The following is a 19,918-nucleotide window of genomic DNA, read 5'->3' on the forward strand; positions in this document are numbered from 1 at the left end:
TCCAAGTTGGAAAGAAAGAAGTAAAACTCTCACTAGTTGCAAATCACATGATAGTATAGGTTAAAAAAAAAAACCCTAAAGACCTTCTACAAAACTGTTAGAACTAATAGATGAATTCAGTAAACTTGCAAGATACAAAATTAGTACATTGAAATCTGTTCCATTTCTATACACTAATAACAGATTATCAGAAAGAGAAATTAAAGGAACAATCACATTTACAACTGTATCAAAAAGAATAAAATTCCTAGGAATAAATTTAACCAAGCAGGTGAAAGAACTGTACACTGAAAACTATAAGACATTGATGAAAGATACTGAAGACACAAATAAATGGAAAGATATACTGTGCTGATGGACTGGAAGAATTAATATTGTTAAAATGTCCTTACTACCTAAAGCAATCTACAGATTCAATGCAATCCCTATCAAAACTCCAATGGCATTTTCCACAGAAATAGAACAAACAATTCTAAAATTTATATGGAACCACAAAAACCCTGCATAGCCAAAGAAACATTGAGAAAGAAGAAAAAAGCTGTAAACATCATGTTCCCTGATTTCAAACTCTATTACAAAGCTATAGTAATCAAAACAGTATGGTATTGGCATGAAAACAGACACACATATCAGTGGAACAGAATAGAGAGCGCAGAAATAAACTCATGCATATACGGTCAATTAATTTGTAACAGAGGAGCCAAGAATATACATTGGGGAAAGGACACTCTTTTCAATAAATGGTGCATTGAAAACTGGACAGCCACATGCAAAAGAATGAAACTGGATCACTACTTACACCATAAACAATTAAAGACTTGAGCATAAATACCTGAAACCATAAGGTTCCTAGAAGAAAACGTAGGTGGTAATAAGCTCTTTGACCTTGGTCTTGGCAAACATGTTTTGGATTTGGCACCCAAGGCAAAAATAAACAAGAGGGACTACATCAAACTAAAAAGCTTCTGCACAGCAAAGGAAACCATCAACAAAATGAAAAAGCAACCTACTAAATGGGAGAAAATATTTACAAATCGTAGACATTTATCTGATAAATGGTTAATATCCAAAATATATAAAGAACTCATACAACTCAAGAAAAATCAATTAAAAAATGGGCAGAGGATCTGAATAGACATTTTTTCAACGAAGACATACAGCTGGCCAACAGGTACATGAAAAAAGGCTCAGCATCACGAATCATCAGGGAAATGCCAATCAAAACCATGAGACATCACCTCATACCTCTCAGAAGGGTTATTATCAAAAAGACAAGAAATAATAAGTGTTAGCAGGATGTGGGGGAAAAGGTTGTTGGGAACGTAAACTGGTGCAGCAACTATGGAAAACAGTATGGAGATTCCTCAAAAAATTAAATAGAACTACCATATGATCCCACAATTCCACTTCTGGGTATTTCTCCAAGGAAAATGAAAACACTAATTTAAAAAGTTATATGTACCCTCATGTTCACTGCAGCATTATTTACAATAGCCCAGATATGGAAAACAACCTAAATGTCCCTCAAAGGATGAATGGATAAAGAAACTGTGGTGTGTATGTATTTTTATAGATAGATTGATGATAGGGATAGAGATGGAGCTATAATAGAATATTATTCAGCCATAAAAAAGAATGAAATCTTGCCATTTGTGACAACACGGGTGGACCTTTGGGGCATCATGCCAAGTCATTATGCTATGTCTTATGAAAGACAAATCTTGTATGATCTCACTTACATGTGGAACCTGAATAATTAATTTTTAAAAAACCTAATTCATGGATACAGAGAACAGATTGGTGGTTGCTAGAGGCACAGGGTTGGGGAGTTGGTGAAATGGGTACAGAATTCCAGTTATAAAATAAATCAATCCTGGGGGTGTAATGTACAACAGAGTGACTATACTATAATTGCATAGTATTTGCTAATGACACTGTAGTGCGTACTTGAAAGTTGCTGAGAGAGTAAATCTTAAAAGTTCTGGGCTTCCCCGGTGGCGCAGTGGTTGAGAGTCCGCCTGCCGAGGCAGGGGACACGTGTTCGTGTCCCGGTCCGGGAAGATCCCACATGCCGCGGGGCGGCTGGGCCCACGAGCCATGGCCGCTGAGCCTGCGCGTCCAGACCCTGTGCTCCGCAACGGGAGAGGCCACAACAGTGAGAGGCCCGCGTACCGCAAAAAAAAAAAAAAAAAAAAAAAAAAAAGTTCTCATCACAAGGAAAAGAAGTTAGTAATGCTGTATGGTGATGGATGTTCTCTAGACTTAATGTGATGATCGTTTCACAATATGTACACACTGCATCGTTATGCTGTACACCTGAAACTAATATAATGCTGTCAGTTATCCTCAATAAAAAGAAAAAAAAAAGAATTACCTGTTGGGAGTAGTTCTTGGGAGTAATATCCATGGTAGTTCTAAAGGCACTGGTGAAATGTACAGCTCTTACTGCTGATTCCTGTGAAGATTTATAGTGTTGGCATCCATTCCCGTCTGATTTTGAGTCTGTTCACAGTTGATGACTCCCCATGAGGCCATGACCCTCTCAACTCATTCCACTACCTGGTATGAAGAAACTTCTTAGTGAATTAAACGAAATGACACAAAAAGGTTTTGCTAAAGGTGTCCTATATACATATGTATAATATTTTATTTTAAAATGGCATTGAGCATATACATTTCTTTAGCTTTTTCCAGGGAACATTGCACCTAAGTTTCAAAACACACAAAATAGATCCCCTTTACTAAACAGTTTTCATTTTTGGGTTACAAAAGTCAAGGTTTCACAATCACAAAGCATAAAGGTACATGGTTCCGAAACCATTTTCAGGCAGATTCCTCTCATTCACTGTACGTAGGGTATTTTCTTGGAAACCCAGACCATGATACATTGCTTACAAATGATCTCCACTGTGGACCTCCCTGGGTTTCCAAAAGAAACAAAGAAAGTGGAGGCAAAACAGGAGTAATAGAGTAACCTCAGGACACCCCAAACACAAAATACTATGGAAGACTGGAAGAGTGGAGGACACGAGATTCTCCTTCAAGTACATCACAGTAGAAAACAATACATTTAAAGCCTCATTTGGTCACTGTCTACCTGGGCGCTACATAAACAAAACATCTAAGACGCAAAGGCAAAATTAAAGCTATTTACACAAATCATGTGGATTATAAAGAGCAGCACTCCCTGGACTGACACTCAAACCACAAAGAGCCACCACGGTACTTACAGAAGAGGCAGGTGGGGCTGCTCATGTAGTGTCCTTTGAAAAATCCCAGTGTATGCACATAAGTCACATCACCCAACACAGAACCAAAGTACACTTGGGGGGCTTATGGTGCGCAGGCTGTGACATGTCTCTGCAACTGAAAGTCTTCAAAAATCCGAGTTCCTAATGTAAAATTCTGTCCGGTGGCCAGATACTGTTTTAGTATTTTCTTAGATCCGCTACCTTTTAGGGTCAGCCTGGTGGGTTTTTGCATAGATAGTGACTCTCACTGCTTTCTTCATGTGTCCCAATAGCACGAACTTACCAAAAATAGAATCTCATTAAAGTTTAACATGTTCAGTCTGAAAGCAGTGGAGCTGCTGGGCTGCTTAAGGAAAGGTAAGATCCTCAGACTGTGGTGGAGAAAGAAAACCACTGACTACTCGTGGCCTTGTAAATAAAGTTGATTGGCAGATGAGGAAGGAGGTTAGACCAGAGTCGTAAAGATGTGAGAGTTTTTTTTCCAAGTGTTTCCACGCTAGTGCTCTTGGTGAACCGAAAACCCTGCCCGAATGGCCAAGATCTGAGGCCAACTCTGGATACTGGGACTCTCATCCTTGCCCACCAGTATCTACTGACAGCTGTGATTCTTTCCAAGAAGTAAATGAATACTTAGAAGAGCACAAAAAGAATGAGCACAGCTGACCTCATGCAGCCTCATGGAGGTAAATTGCTAGGGATTAAGAAATTAAATACCCCAAATTCCCCCAAACTGTAAACTGTGGAAAATAACAAATTCCCACTTTGGGGGTTCTGTCCTATTAGACAGCTGAGTACTTGGCCTAGCCCGACTTTCACTTCTCTGTTCCCTCTGTAAGAACAGCAGTTAGGCAAGCACAACCACAGGAGAACACACCCTCCAGTTTTCTGGGTCTGGTACTGCTCCGATTTCAGGTTTTGAGAGAACACAGGTTTGCCTGTTGGCCTGACAAAATGCCACAGTGTGGATGGAGTGCAAGTTTGCTCTCTTTAAGGAAAAGAGTGTCACCAAATATTCTGAAGAGCTAGTGCCAGTCCAGCAAAGAGATTTAGAACTGAGAGAGGCTTTCATTTAAGGAAGTGGCCACACCCCTCCCCCCCCAGATAACCGTAAAGACTTGACTAGGAAATCGAAAGCTTTTTATTAAATAAGACTTCCTTTGAGGCTACTGGGGCAAGCAGACTTGACTGTAAGTCAGATACGCAAGATCACAGAACCACGTATAAATATGTTCTGCAGAATTTTGAGTGTGTTGCCTTTTGACCTTTCCAGGAATGCTCCAAGGGGGAAAAATGAGGCTAAAACTGAGTAAGCTCAATTCACAGAGCAATATCGGTGCTGGGCAGACCTGCCGCGGGCATTAACAGATCATTTTTTTTCCACATTTGATTTATTCATCTCATTTGTGGTTTCCCTCCAATCCCCCAAACTGACAACATGGCTTCAGCTTGCTACTAAGATCCTTCCACCCAAGGGGGCTTATGAGGAGAATTCCTGGACACCTTTCTAACTAAATCCAGTAGGACTAAATACTCAAAACTTTAGGATAAATTGAATCAGGGGCTTCCAGAGTTTTTGCTGAGACATGCCTTGGCAGGAAATGAATTGGAGAATTGAGTCCAGGCTGTCATGACATCCCTATGATATGCACATGCAAACTCTGACTCTGGTGTCTTGAGTAAAACCAGAGCAGCTCAAGGTAGGGCCCAGAGAGAAGCCCAGGAAATAAAAGAAGTGAAAGGCAGTGGAAACACGGGGGAGAGGTGACTGCTTGTGAGGACAGCCTCCCAAAGAAGGCAGCTCAGAGCCCTCCACGTACAACTTTCTCATTTCCGAATTCGTACGTGGTTTTGAGAGTCAGAGCAGCAACAGAAAGCGGACCACGCTGTTGTAGGATGCCTGCCTGTTTCCCCAGAGCATCTTGTTCTGCCAGGGCAGCAAATGGTTTACCACAGACTTCTCCCCACAGAGACGCTGGGGGTGGCTAAGACTTCCTGAAGGAGGAGGGAAGCCGTCAGATGACGATGACTCCCCACAAGGGACCAGTGAGTCCAGTTCTTCCCAAACAACATTTTGGCCAACACTCGGTGGGTGAATTCCCGCCATACTTCACCTGCCAGACCAGCGGTTGTCTCCACACTGTGGGATGAATACATTCCGAAGCAGGAAGGCTCCAGGACATTCCTAAGAAAATAGCTACATTCCAAGAATGTAAGCGCAGGCGACCCACTACCCAGAGAAAAGGTTCCTGTCCTCCCCTCTGCGGAAGGGACTGAACAAACAGGAGAAGTGGAACTGGCTCTCCAGCCTTCTGGGGGGAATCACACCAATGACCTCTGTCTTTAATGGGTGGGAAGCACGTCTTATTACAAAAAGTAGTCAAGATGGTGACGCTACCACAGGAGGTCTGCAGGGAGAAGACTCGGTGATTGGACACTGCTCTATAAGGTCCCCCATGCCCAGAAGCGGTCTGCCTAAAAGTGATTTCTAAAAATCTATTTTGCGAGTCCTCCCGGCCGAGATGCACCAGGGAGGTCTGATACGCTGGCTGCCGCTGCTCTTGTGAGGAACACCCAGAGGTGGAGTGACAGTGGGAACAGGGGTCTCGGTACCTGGGGGGCTGGGAGATGATTCCGTGGAGAAGGAACAGAGGGTCCAGCCTGAGAATGACCAGTCAGCCTGATTCAAATTCACTTTTATCAAACGGCCACTCCGAGCGGGCCTTGCCCAGATATGATGGGGAGGCAGAGACAGCGCTTGACAGAACTCTGCTCCTTAACATGTTATTTGGAGGGGGCTTGGGGACGGTCCTGGTCCACGGAACCTGGATCCAGATGGAGGAGTGGTCCTCAGATGGGGTGTGGTGAACTGACTGATACAAGGAATCTCTTAACCTGCTCGCTTCAACCCTGCTTTGTGTCTGTCCCTATGGTACAGCGGGTGGGGGAGGGCCAACCGTTCCAGAAACGAAATCCAGACTCTCCCAGAGAGACCTCACCCACACCAGGGGGGCCCTTGAAGATGACAGAGGAACTGTGGGTCCAGAGAAACACCCATATTTCCACAAAAACACACTGATTTGGTGAGAAAATGCAACTCAGGGAAAAACCGTTACATAACAAAGACTGAACTCCATTAGCCAGGGCACCGCTCCAGATGGCGGCCTGGGTGGTGTGGGCCACGGGATATGGGGACAGTCTGGGCTGGACTTGGACACACAGATTCCTCGACAGGGGCCTGGAAAGTCCCAGACCTGTTCTATGGAAGGAAAACAATTAAGATTCAAGGAATGTCAAAAAAGAAAAAAAAATTCCCTGCCACACCCCACCGGCACCAAAAAACAGTAAAGAGAGAGAGAGAGACACACACACACACACACACACACACACACACACACACAGATAGTGTTCCCTGAAATAAATCTCAGGCTTACTAGAAGATGGGCGATTACATCTTCTGAGGCATGATCCCCAACTCTCCAATGCAGCACTTTTAACCCGTAGGGAAGTTGGCAGCTTGGCAGGCTGAAGAGTCTTCTGCCAGTGACACCCGCAAAGGGCTGCCCCAGCTACTGTGGATAAAATAAATATGATGGATGTGCTCCCAAATGGGCAGTGGCCACCTAGGAGGCCTATGAAAGGAACCGACAGAAGCACAACACTCAGTCGCAGCCTTTATGTTTTGCTCTTGTTGAGTATCCAGACCTGTTACTAAAGAGGAAACTGAAACCCGAGGGTCCTCTTGGAGCTCAGCCAGAGGCCTTTCGGCAGCAAGCTTCCCACCTGGGCAGGGAGGAGGGGCATCGTCTGGAACTCTGCTGGGGCACTTCCCAGCCCCGCCCCGCCCAGAGGCATCCCAGCTTTCTTCCCTTCTGTCCTTCTAAAACCCTGGGCTGTTTTCATGACAGTTTGTTTCCATGTATTAAAGGAATGACATATACAGAGATGTCATCTCCTGAGCCCAGTCGGTCATTGGATATCCGCCATCCTCTGTCCTTCAGGACGCCACGGGCACGCATCACCAGGTCCTGAGCCGCCAGTGTGTACCTGTACAGGGAGAGGCAGGAATGGGACTGTCAGTGTGGCATCAGGCAGAATCGGGGGTCAGGCGAGGCTGAGAAGGAGGCATCACTACAGCTGTATGAACTGTTTTCAAACACCCTTCAAGTCACAAAAACCTAGGCCATCTTTTTCCCAAATGTGTGATGCCTAATGTGAGACTGCTAGTTAGGTGGTAGATGGACAAGATTCTACATACAATAAATAACCTCCTAAATTGTTCTGCTTTTCAGTCCTCTTGAGAATTCTGATGTCAACAAAAGAGTCCCAGTTTCGTGCTGGTGTATCTTTAACACATACCTGCTCAGGCTCAGAGCTTTCTACAGCAAACAGTGTGTAGCTAAAAAAGTATATGGGAAAAATAAGAACTTTTGTTTCCAATGTTTATTTTTAGAGCCACACTGCTTTTAGGACAAAGGATCGTCATTTTCCACTTATGGTAGGGGTAAATCTCCTTTTTAAATAAATTGTTTTTAAAAAGTGAGCTGATTTAAAGAAAAATGTTAATGATAGCGCAGGTAGCAAAGGAGCATAGTAAAAATGCAAAGGTTTTATTGGTACATGACTGGGAAACCTCGGTGTGGGCAAGCTGCACCGTCATCAATGCCACACTCTTCTCTTCACCACTGTAAGTACAGTGAGGGATCCCCAAGAATTTGAAAATAAGATTGCTCCCTGAGACTCAGAGCATAAACTCAAAGAAGAATTAATGACTATGCCATAAATGGATGGAAAGCATTAAAATCTAGAAAAAGACTAATGTGGGAGGTGATTTGGGTGTATGTAGCCTAGGTTAGCCTGGAGGCCTAAAACAAGGAGACAAAAACATTGGCAGGTGTCTGTCCAAATACAGATTGAGGCAGAGGGAGTCTTATCCCACAGATTTCAAAGAAATGTAGTTCCACTGGTAGGACCATATTTAGTGAGGATGGATGACTCTTAGCTTCTGCCATAGAATATACAGTTTCCCTTGATTTTGATTTCATGTTCACCATATAACCTTCTAATTATGACCTGCCTCCCTGTGTGGCCTGCCGACAGAGAAAGAGTGAGCTAGTCATTTGTACTTTAAGAACGTCAGTCCTGTTTCTCCATATAAACGTCAACTGGCATTTCTTCAGTTTGCAGATCAATCATGAAAGCTTGGTTAAGGTGAGCCCAGCTCTGATAATGAATCTGTTCTTTGTGTGTTGATTAAACCAGTTTCTGAACCTGAGAAGCTAAAAGCCAGCCTCTGGTAAATCACCAAGATAATGAATGTCACCCTGTAAGGAAGGCCTCTTGGAAGCCAGCCTGTGGCCCTTAAACAACAGACCACCCTGATGTTACTGTGGCCTTTCCCTGCTTGGAATGTCACTCGGCCTTGCCTTCAGAACTATGAGTTGTGGAATTCAGAACACCAGAAGCCTCTTGCATTTCTTCTGTTAAAACCCCTTACGGAATAAGCGACTCTCATGTTAAAAGAGACCTGCATCTAGCCCCATTGTTACATTACTTAAGAACAAGGTCTGTAGCAAATAACCTCAGGATTGTTCAGATTCCAGGCTGTGGAGTCTCTGAGACTCAAGTCTGCTCAGACAGCCCAGGCAGAGAGAGGTGTAGCACACACTAAAGGTGGCAGAGAGAGGCTATTTTAGTTAATACAAAATAAGTGACTTTCCTCCTAGAGGATGGGTGGTAGGTGAGTAGGAGAGACACCTTCTTTTTCTATCCTTATTGAGAGAATTATCAGTTTTGAGGCAGAAGTATCTCCAGTTACACTTGAGGGAAGGGGCCACCAGTTAGCCTCCTGGGGATTCTCTTCCTACTGGGATCACGAAATAAACAGAAAGGACTCCAAAGAGGCCTTTGGCTAAAGGGGCAAATACATGCCCCTTATCCACATGCTGCCACTCATATACTACATTCAGAAGAGCTCTCAGATGCTCACCCCAGGTTACTCTTGGGTTTACACTGAATTGCATGTCTGAGATAAAACCTCACAGGGAAAGGCTACCATCAGTATCAGTTGATGTTTATTACCCTAGTGATTGACCAGGGTCTAGACCTTAGCCTTTCAAGTTCAGAAAGCTGGCTGAGGCAATATACTAGTTCGTAGATTCATCTGTCAGGGCTGAACACACCTTAACTCAGCTCATGAGCAAACTAGACACAGAAGATTATGGCAAGTAATGAGAAAAGATGGCTGGCAGCGAAAGGAAGTTACTTAAAAATGTTAAAAAAAACAGATGAAGGAAGTCAGGACCGGTATCTGTGGTAAATCACAGGTCCCGCGGTCATGGGGCAACGGCTGAGATCAGAACAAGGTTAAATGAAAGGTTAAATGAACAGGATTTCCCTGGTGGTGCAGTGGTTAAGAATCTGCCTGCCAATGCAGGGGACATGGGTCCAATCCCTGGTCCAGGAAGATCCCACATGCCACGGAGCAACGAAGGCCATGCACCACAACTACCGAGCCTGTGCTCTAGAGCCCGCGAGCCACAACTACTGAGCCTGCACTCTAAAGCCCGTGAACCACAACTACTGAAGCCAGTGCATCTAGAGCCCGTGCTCCGCAACGAGAGAAACATGCGCACCACGACGAAGAGTAGCCCCCGCTCACTGCAACTAGAGAAAGCCTGCACACAGCAGCGAAGATCCAACGCTGCCAAAAATAAGTTAATTAAATAAATTCATTTTTTAAAAAAGTCTACAAACAATAAATGCTGAAGAGTGTGTGGAGAAAGGGAACCCTCCTACACTGTTGGGAATGCAAATTGGTATAGCCACTATGGAGAACAGGATGGAGGTTCCTTAAAAAAACTGAAAATAGAGCTACCACATGATCCGGCAATCCCACTCCTGGGCATATGTCCAGAAAAGATGAAAACTCTAGTTTGAAAAGATACATGCATCCCAGTGTTCACAGCAGCACTATTTACAATAGCCAAGACATGGAAACAACCCAAGTGCCCATTAACAGATGAATGGATAAAAAAGACGTGGGGTGTGTGTGTGTTTCTGTGTGTGTATACACACACACAATAGACCATTACTCAGCCATAAAAAAGAATGAAATATTGCCATTTGCAGCAACATGGATGAACCTAGGGAATATCATACTAAATAAAGTCAGACAGAGAAAGAAAAATATCACTTATATGTGGAATCTAAAAAAATAATACAAATGAATCTATTTACAAAACAGAAACAGACTCACAGACATAGAAAACAAACTTATGGTTATTACCAAAAGGGAAAGGGGGGAGGGGATAAATTAGGAGTATGGGATTAACAGATACATACTACTATATATAAAATAGATAAACAACAAGGATTTACTGTGTAGCACAGGGAACTATATTCAGTATCTTGTAATAACCCATAATGGAAAAGATTCTGAAAAAAATACATTAAAAACTGAATCGCTTTGCTGTACACCTGAAACTAACACAATATTATAAATCAAGTATACTTCAGTTAAAAAAAGTTAAAATCAAAACAGTGCGTACCTCATTTTATTTAAGTCACATAAGAGCATCATCCGTAGTTAAAGGCAAGAGACCATCCTGATATTGCTATTGCTGGAGACTTTGGGTATTGAAAAAATGGTCAAAATTAGCTTTGGTATTTTAAAAAGCGGCATTAGGTCACCTAGAAAAGATGGTTACCCAGGAAACCCAAGGGCTCTAGAAAATTAAGGTTTTCTTCTCAAAACCGGTTATTGCCTATGCCAAGATAACGTCCCTTGAGCCTGCATTTCTCTCTGTCATCCATTCTGTCTTCCCTTAGGTGAACCCTCTCTCGAGAGAAGACCCATTTTTGCTTCCTCCATTTCTTACTTCCCTTTTTCTTCCTTCATTTCTTACCAGTAGGCCCAATACCCTGCTAATCCGGCCTCCTACACTTCTCCGTGCTCATTCCACTTGACCTCTCTCCAGCACAGACACCGTACTTCTGGCCATCTTCTTTATTCTTGACATCTCCTGTCTTTTCTTCTGAGTTCTCCTTTTTGTTTGCAGAGGTGGGAGGTGTTGAGGTTGGCTTGCCCACCACACCACGGCACACTCCAAGTTCTCCTATGTCTGGGCTTCCATGACACGTGGCACAGCTCTTCTTACTTTCCTTGGTAGGCCCCAGTTAGGACTCAGGAAGAGTCAATAAATGTTAACTTACTTTCACTGCCAAGGCGGGACTTTCTCATCTATCATCCTTAGTTAATGCTGTCCCCACTCTCTTAAGTAGGAAATCGTAGTCGTTTTCAGTGCTACCTTCTCAACCTGATATTCGCCAATGATAAATTCCACAAGGCACTGTAGGACTTCTAAACTTTGTATTATTTAAAGTGTATTTCATTATTGGTAGATGGCTAAATTAAAATAAAATCTCACCTTTATAGTTACTAAGATGCACGTTAAACCTGTTGTAAAAAACGCTATTCTGAATTTATTTTTGCCACCATTCACACATACATATACATACATACATAAAATTTATTTAGTATTTTCTATTTTTCTTTCCTTTCTTGATTTCTGTCAGGTTGTTTGCTTTCTTGAATACCTTTTTCCTCTCTCTACTAGTTGAGAAGTGATTATTTCTGTTGTTTTAGCAGCTATGCTTAAGTTTTTAATATATGTCAATCAATATTTGTGTCCTTCTCCAGAAAATAAAAAGATATTAGAATGCCTTCTTTCATTTGTAATGTTATTGCCTAGTATTTTAAATTTGCCTTGTTTTTAAACTCCTATTAAGTCATTATTATAATGTATATAAACCAACATAGTAACTTCTTTGCTTTTCGAAGTCCATTCCTTTCTTCTGGACTTGATTTCCTTCAGTTGAAGTACATTTTTAGTAATGCTCTTAACAGTGGTCTGTTAAAAGAGATAAACTCACCAAGTTTTGGGGCCACAAAAATCTTTATTTTTGCCTTTAATCTTGGATCATAGCTTTATCGGGTATAGAATTCTAGACTGACTTATTTTACCCTAGCAGTTTGGACATAATATTTCATCTTTTCTGACCTCTCTTGTTGAGAAGTCTGTCTCGTTTCATTTTTTTAAAATAAATTTATTTATTTTATTTATTTATTATTTTTGGCTGCTTTGGGTCTGTTGCTGTGCACGGGCCTTCTCTAGTTGTGGCGAGTGGGGTCTACTCTTCATTGCAGTGCACGGGCTTCTCATTGCAGTGGCTTCTCTTGCTACAGAGCTCTAGGCACGTGGGCTGCCGTAGTTGTGGCGTGCAGGCTTCAGTAGTTGTGGCTCACAGGCTCTAGAGTGCAGGCTCAGCAGTTGGCAGTGCCCAGGCTTAGTTGCTCCGTGGCATCTTCCCGGACCAGGGCTCAAACCCGTGTCCCCTGCATTGGCAGGCAGATTCTTAACCACTGCACCACCAGGGAAGCCCTTGTTTCATTTTTTTATAAGTAAACGTCTTTTCTCATTGGTAGTTTATTAAATTGTTATTGTTGATATTTTGTTGTTGATGGTATGAAGTTCCACTGAGACGTAATAATGAGGATTTCTTTTTATTTATCATAGTTGGAAATTAGTTTTACTCCTTCAAACTGAGAAGATAGTTCTGATTCTGGAAAATTTTCAACCATGAACTTTTTGAATGCTGACTCCCCTCTATTTTTTATGTTTTCTCCATAATTTTATATTTTCTCCTGTTAGATCCTTCTCATTTTACCTTCCAGATTTCAACCTCTTTCCTGTTTTTTTAAAATCTCTTGGTAATACCTTTCAGTTCACTAATTCATACTTTAGCAGTTTACTATTCTCTCCATTCAGCGAGTTACTTTATTTCAATGACATATTTTTCACCATTGCAAATTTCTATTTGGTTCTTTTCCAAATCCGTCTCTTCTTACCTTATGGTTCTATTTGTACATGTTTAAAGTTTCCTTCATCCTGTTCTGTTAGGTTTTCTTTGGGGGGACAGAGGGAAGGCTCTGTTGTATCTAGTTATCCTTTCTCATGGTAGGCTTGAAGGTAAGATAGGAGCCTCTCTTCAGTAGGGCTGTTTACTGTGTGCCTTGGGTTATCTACAGAGATTTTTAAGTGTGCCTTTACTGGGGGACGTTCTGGGTTTTTTCAGCTCTAGAACATGTTTTAGGTGCGATTTGTGGCTTAGGATCCCCACACCCTACGTGTGGTGTGAGGTTTGGCCTCACACTTTCCTGTGTGGCGGGCCTACCCACCCCCCTCCTCACAGAACCTCAGTTTCATCAGGTTCTTGCCATCATCCACGTGCTGCAGGAAGGATGCCCCAACCTGAGCGGGAAGCTCAGGGAGACGCCTTGGACCATTGCTTCCAACACTGTGGCCAGGAGCCAGATTCCTCCACCTGACTTCTCTCTGCGAGGCTTCCCTGGCGAATGCGAATGTGACGTCCCGCCTGTGAAGGAGCAGTCTGCACGGACAACTGAGCGGCACTGATCAGGTGCTGCCTGCAGTAACTGAACAGTGCAGCTGAACTCTAGGACTGGTTTCCTTCACTCTACAGGAGACGCAGTATCGAAATGAAGTCACAAATGGTGTTTAGGTAAAATGAGGCCACTTGTGGGGATCCTTCCTCATAAGCTGATCACCTCAACACAACCCCAGGCACCTAGTTCTTAGGAGAAGGTTTCTTTTGCCCCAGCTCCAATCTCAGCCAGGCTGATGGACACTTTAGAACTCATGAGCATCCTTAGTCAAGCACCATCTGCCCCAGGCAGGAAACCACCTATAAACCACCTATAAAGGTTGCTTTATATCGAGACTGGTACCTGAGGAAGAGAAGAGACATTTCCTCTGGAGGGAAAGGACTGCTTCTCCTCTCCCCCATTTCATTCTCCTGCAGTTTCTACCTGACAAGGGCTGTCTGGTTTGGTAACAAAAAAGACTGCTTCGTGTGGCAGTAAGACAGGAGGGTTCTACTGAGTGTGGTGCTGAGGCTGAACACAAAGGCACACGTGCCAGAGACTGAAGGGCGCAGGAGGCGGCAGGAGAGGATTTGAGTCAAAACATGAAATACAAATACAGGACATACAGGGGAGCAGCAGAGAAGAACATGGTGCAGCTGATGACAGCGAAAGGGTCATGGATTCCGTTATACCCCGGCCGGGATGACGAGGGGCTGAGGAACCCCATGATTCTGGAAGCTGGATGTGGGGCGGCAGCAGGGCCCGGCCTGAGGGCCTCACGCGGAAGGCTTGGTCACACCGCATCCGGGAAGTATTATGGGAGTAGCTGGGGTACTCACCCCTCCTAACGAAGAGCCTCCCAGGGAGACCAGTTTTGTACTTTGAGAGCATTTTTCTTCTCTGGCTGAAGCTTTCCATATCGATCGGCCGAGCTCTGCTGAAAGGGGCGGCGGTCGGGAGGGGTCTGACTTGGCAGGCGCACAGGGCCTGGCGCAGAGGCTTCCTCGGGCCGAGCCAGAGGGAGCAGAGGAGGGACAGTAGGGGAGAGAAGAAAAGCAGAAAAGGAAGAGGGGCTGAAGGACCACGGGAAGGCCAGAGGCTCTTTTCACAACCACTGACGCTAAAGTCAGGGTGGAAGGAGGCCAGAGGGCAAATCCTCCATCGTCTCTGTCGTCCTTGCCACCTCTGGACACTTCTTAGCTCTTTCACCTCTTCAGTGGGGTGTACGAGGGGCCCCGGGTGTGGGCTGGGTTGCCACGGGTCCCAGCCTGGCTGCACGACCGCCCACATCGGGGCCGCTGGGGAAAAACTCCTTAGCCTCTCGAATCTGGAATAATGCTAGTGCATGCCTCAAAGGTCCTGCCGGGGTAAACAGAACCTTCCTAAAGCATTTCCCTCATTAGACATAAAAGGCCTCTCTCCCCGACCAAGAGTTTTGCCCGCAGTCATCCACCTTTTGTAGAGTCTCTTCCCACAAGACCACATCTGAATCAGCAGATCGGAGTGTCAAAAATAAGTCCGTTTCAGGCCTCAGGCTGTAAACTGGCCTTAAAGCCAACAGTTCTAGTTGGGCAGGAACTTCTATTTGCCATTTGGATGGTACAGACAGGGTCTTACAAGAGGGAGGGTAGGTGGCAGGAACTGGGGAATTAATGGGTTCCGAATATTTGCATATAAAAGGCAGCTTCCATCTGCTGAGGCCCCGCAGTAATAGAGTATGATGGGAACAGGAGAAGGAATCCTCTTTGCATTCTGAGCAGGCCTCTGAGATTTAAGAGGTAGAAAAGCTCTCCCAAGCTTGGGAACATTGGCAGGGATCTATGGTAACGGGGTAGGTGGGGTGAGGGCGGGTGACTTGGAGGGAGCTCTTTGTTGTGCTCAGAACCAGGCAACTTGTCCTGGGAGGAGGCCCGCCTCAGGCTCGCTGCTGGGGGCTGAGCCACATGTGTCCCTCGTCTGGCTCTGAAGCCACCGAAGGTGCTCACACCAGCTTCTGTCCCGCCTGGAGTGTGGGGACTTCACTCAGGCGCAGTACCCTGAGACAAGGGAACAGCAACAGCCGCTGCCCACAGCACTGTCCCTGTGTCCCCTGGGGGGGTGTGTCAGCAGGTGCAAGGCCACGGACTAGGGAGAGCTCACCACCCCCATGGGAGATGGCGAGAACACCCACCAGGCCTCGTCCACCTCTCTGCCCCAGCACCAGCTTCCTGGTTTCTCAAGGTGGTGTGAGTTTTAGTTCAAATCCCAAACAGCAACATTTCGATAGGAGGGGGCATATCAGACTATTTTCTTCTGCATCGTCCCTGGGAAGCCCTTTAAAATGCCCCGATGGGGGCTCCCCTGGTGGCGCAGTGGTTAAGAATCCGCCTGCCAGTGCAGGGGACATGGGTTCGAGCCCTGGTCCGGGAAGATCCCACATGCCGAGGAGCAGCTAAGCCCGTGTGCCACAACTACTGAGCCTGCGTACCACAACTACTGAGCCCGCGTGCCACAACTACTGAAGCCCGCGCGCCTAGAGCTGATGCTCCACAACGAGAAGCCGTGCACCGCAATGAAGAGTAGCCCCTCTCGCCACAACTAGAAAACGCCCGCGTGCAGCAATGAAGACCCAACACAGCCATAAATAAATAAATAAAATTAAATAAATAAAATGTCCTTATGTTCCAACTAAGTGGCCACACAGCTCCGCTCCAATGGCCATATCAACAGCACTGAGGAAGGAAAGGTGGGCCTGGCAGGGGGCAGTTCAGAGGCTGTCAAGGGCAGGATGGTGGGCTGACGTCCACATTCCCACGGATCTGAATATGCTCAACATTGCAAAAGAAACAAAAATGCAGATTTTATCTAGTCTTCAACATGAGATAAAACGCTCACCAGTTTGTTCTTAAAACCTGTAACTGATGTGAGGTTGGGGCTGGCGATGGGAGGAACCCTTCCTTTTTACATTTGAGGCATAGTTTTTCAAAACCATATGGCAGGGCTTCCCTGGTGGCGCAGTGGTTGAGAGTCCGCCTGCCGATGCAGGGGACACGGGTTCGTGCCCCGGTCAGGGAAGATCCCACATGCTGCGGAGCGGCTGGGCCCGTGAGCCATGGCCGCTGAGCCTGTGCGTCCGGAGCCTGTGCTCTGCGACGGGAGAGGCCACAACAGTGAGAGGCCCGTGTACCGCAAAAAAAAAAAAACAAAAACATATAGCAGTGGGAGAAGTTAGTTCAGCCAACTCACAGAAACATCTCATAAAAAGAACCTTTGTCTTTTGCCAAAATGGTTCATATTATCAAGGTAATACAAACTAGCATTTAATACCTGCATTAATATCCTGCTGTCAGTTTTGGTGGGTGTTTTTCTGTTAACCTTCTACTGATTAATCTCTTCCTCATCAATGTGGCACACAGTTATCAGAGCCAAGGACAGCATGGATATGAAGAACATTTGAAGCGTGACCATCAAGAAGGCTTCTCTTATTAAGGAGATGCTGTCTGGAGTTTACAGTACGTTGGTACTTACAGATTTAATACCCCTTCATAAGCCCCCAGAGTGACATGGCAGGGGCACTGAGGGTCATTTGGTCCAAGTTACCAAGGTGAGGTTTCCACAGACAGGTTTTGGGAAATGAAGGACTGGGCAAAAAAATCCTTGCTACGTCTTGCCTGGGCATTTGGGATGTAAATCCATGACATGTTTTCATGTGTTCTTTGTCCCGAGGTCCACTCAGCTTGGCCCACACCTATCTCCGTTAGTAATATTAACAATTTACTCCTCTCTAACATATTACTAAGCATCTTCTTTGCATATTTACGTACTTGCCTCCATTTTGAATATTCTTTCTGGGAGACCTGCCACTAAACCTCCAGCCTTACAGAGGAGATCATCAGTCCGAGATCTCTTGCCTCAGAAAACCCCTTCCACGCCTTTCTCTGAGCACCCTTTCCAAATTTTGCAGGATGTTTAGGCCTCCTAAGAGAATCTTACTGGAATTAGTAAAGAGAATGACAGGTTGTGTAGCCCAACCCCCGTGAATTCCAACCACGCCACCTGAAAATGTGAACTTGGTATATTTCCTATCAACGGTTCATTTCATGACCCCACAAAAGATGCACGGAGCTGCCAGCTCTGCTACACTTCAGGGCATAATCCAGTAAAAAGAAAAGAAAGAAAAAGGGCAACTGTACTCATGTTCTGGCCTGTCCACAAGGTCTCCTTTTAATTTTCTGGTTCCTTCCTCGAGACAGTTCAAAACAGCAAAAGGACTTAGTAAGATACGCTGGGGTCAGGAAGGTCACATAGCTCATTTTTACCCCACCTCTGCCAGAGAGGATGGTGTGAGGGTCAGAACTTCGCAAACGTCTCTCTCTCTTAATCACCTCTTCCCTCACAGTGCATCCTGGAGGGGGAGATGGTATTTTAAATTTTTTATTGGGAAGGATGTCATCAGAGGAAGACGGTGCCAGCCATTTGTCAAGAATGTCTTCCACGAAGAGGAGAAGAAAAAGAAAAAACCTACACACAACATGAACAAAGCCAAATGATCAAATGGCAAAACCTTCAAGTCCTCCCTGTCACAGGACTCATGCCCTGCCTCCTCCTGTCCTGCTGAATTTCTAAACAAAACAAAACTCAAAGTAAAACAGGCCCATTCAAAACGTCAAATGAAGAAAGATTTTGTTGTTCTTGTTGCTTTGTTGCCCTTCCTATCTCTCAGGAGGCCCACCTTGTAGAGAACAACTTCCCTTTCTCATTTTCCATCAAACGATCAGCCAGCCTGGTCAGACCCCTCAGGTCTGGACCCAGAAACCCTCTATTCCCACCACTCACATGACTAAATAGGCAAACCTGTGGTCCTGGGCTACAGCTGGGGAGAAATGTATCCTTCTGGCTGAGTAAGAACTCATAGAGCCACAGGAAGGGTATGATAGCGGGTCTTTCTTCATCACAGAAATTATGACCTAGGCTAAAAGTTATTAGGACGACTTCCACTCCTATTTCTACTTTGCATGAAAAGGTCAGAACAGCTCCCGGTTGGGAGGGCACCGTCAGGAAACCCACTGCCGTGGCTTCTGGGACTGAGCTCTCCATGCGCCTCCCGAGGAAACACACTAAGCCTGGGTGTGAGTGTGGTACCTTCCTTCCGAATCACAAAGATACATGCAAACATGACACACACGTGAAAGACAACATCATTTTTCATAATGCCTAAGGCCCGAGTTTGAAATAAATTAAGTTTATCTGACTTCCCAATACGGCTTAAATTACTAAGGAGCACAGAGGGGTAGAGAAACAATCCATACCTCATATTTTCACCATCAGATTGTCCAGAATGTTTTCTGACTGTGGATCAGAACGAATGAATTACACAAATTCCATATCATCATCACAGACTCTCTTCCCTCCAACTAATCTTCACATTCATTCATTTTGTCAGTGCTTGAGGTCTGACACGACCTGCCCCATTCACCTCTCACGCCTTATCTGTGGACACTACCCCACACTAAGCCCAGGCAGCCATACTGACTGTTGGGTTCCTTGAAAGCACCATGTTCTCTCTCCCTGATGTTGCCCCACCTTGCATTGACTGACACACACTCATTTACGCCTCACGTTTAAGTTTAGACATCCCTTCTAGTGGGAAGCTTTCTTGCCTATCCCTTGTGCTATCTTTTTAATCATTCATATTCTAACTTCCTTATGCTTTTGTAACCTCTAGACCTTAAACTCCAAGAAGACAGGGATCTGGTCTGTTTTCTTCACAAATTCTTCCCCAGTGGCCATGGCTCATAAAATAGGTCCTTAATATTTCCCAGATGAATGAATCTGAATGGGAATTATTTGGCAAAGAAGATACCTTCCCCCATAAGGCCTCACTGTTTTAAGATGTCAAAAACCAACCAGAATTTTTCTGATCTCCAGCCAGATATTTCATCTCTTAGCAATGAAACTGTGCCGATTTTATAACTTTTCCTTTCACTCATTCATCTATCTGACACAGGATTCTTTCTTAGGCTTTGGTTTGCCATTTTCCCTGAAAGGTAAATTCAAAACCTTTTTTCTTTCCTGCCCTTTTGTTCCATGGAGATCCCTGTAAGCCCTGTAGGTAACAGATCTCATGAACCTAGGAACCTATTCTGACCTGGCATACCCCTGCCCAGTGACAGCACTGCCCACAGGTTACCACTCCCTGGAGGGCAGATTTGTTGCCATGGAGAGACGGGGGCTGGTAAGGAAA

The 19,918-nt window shown here is 44.8% G+C and overlaps 1 protein-coding gene and 1 long non-coding RNA gene across 3 annotated transcripts in view; one reads left to right on the forward strand and one right to left on the reverse strand.

Annotated features, from left to right (window-relative positions):
- The window catches only part of LOC138414205 (uncharacterized), a 70,357-nt gene that overhangs the window by 31,176 nt on the left and 19,263 nt on the right, over window positions 1-19,918 (forward strand). The gene's annotated exons all lie outside the window — the stretch shown is intronic.
- Window positions 2,630-19,918, reverse strand: part of PPM1H (protein phosphatase, Mg2+/Mn2+ dependent 1H) — a 263,040-nt gene continuing 245,751 nt past the window's right edge. Inside the window, exon 10 of the mRNA XM_060025145.1 lies at window positions 2,630-7,295. Coding sequence (XP_059881128.1) covers window positions 7,148-7,295 — 148 coding nt within the window. The 3' untranslated portion in view covers window positions 2,630-7,147. The remainder of the gene's footprint in view (window positions 7,296-19,918) is intronic.

Source organism: Delphinus delphis, chromosome 11, assembly GCF_949987515.2.
Source record: "Delphinus delphis chromosome 11, mDelDel1.2, whole genome shotgun sequence".
NCBI classification, from domain to species: Eukaryota; Metazoa; Chordata; class Mammalia; order Artiodactyla; family Delphinidae; genus Delphinus; species Delphinus delphis.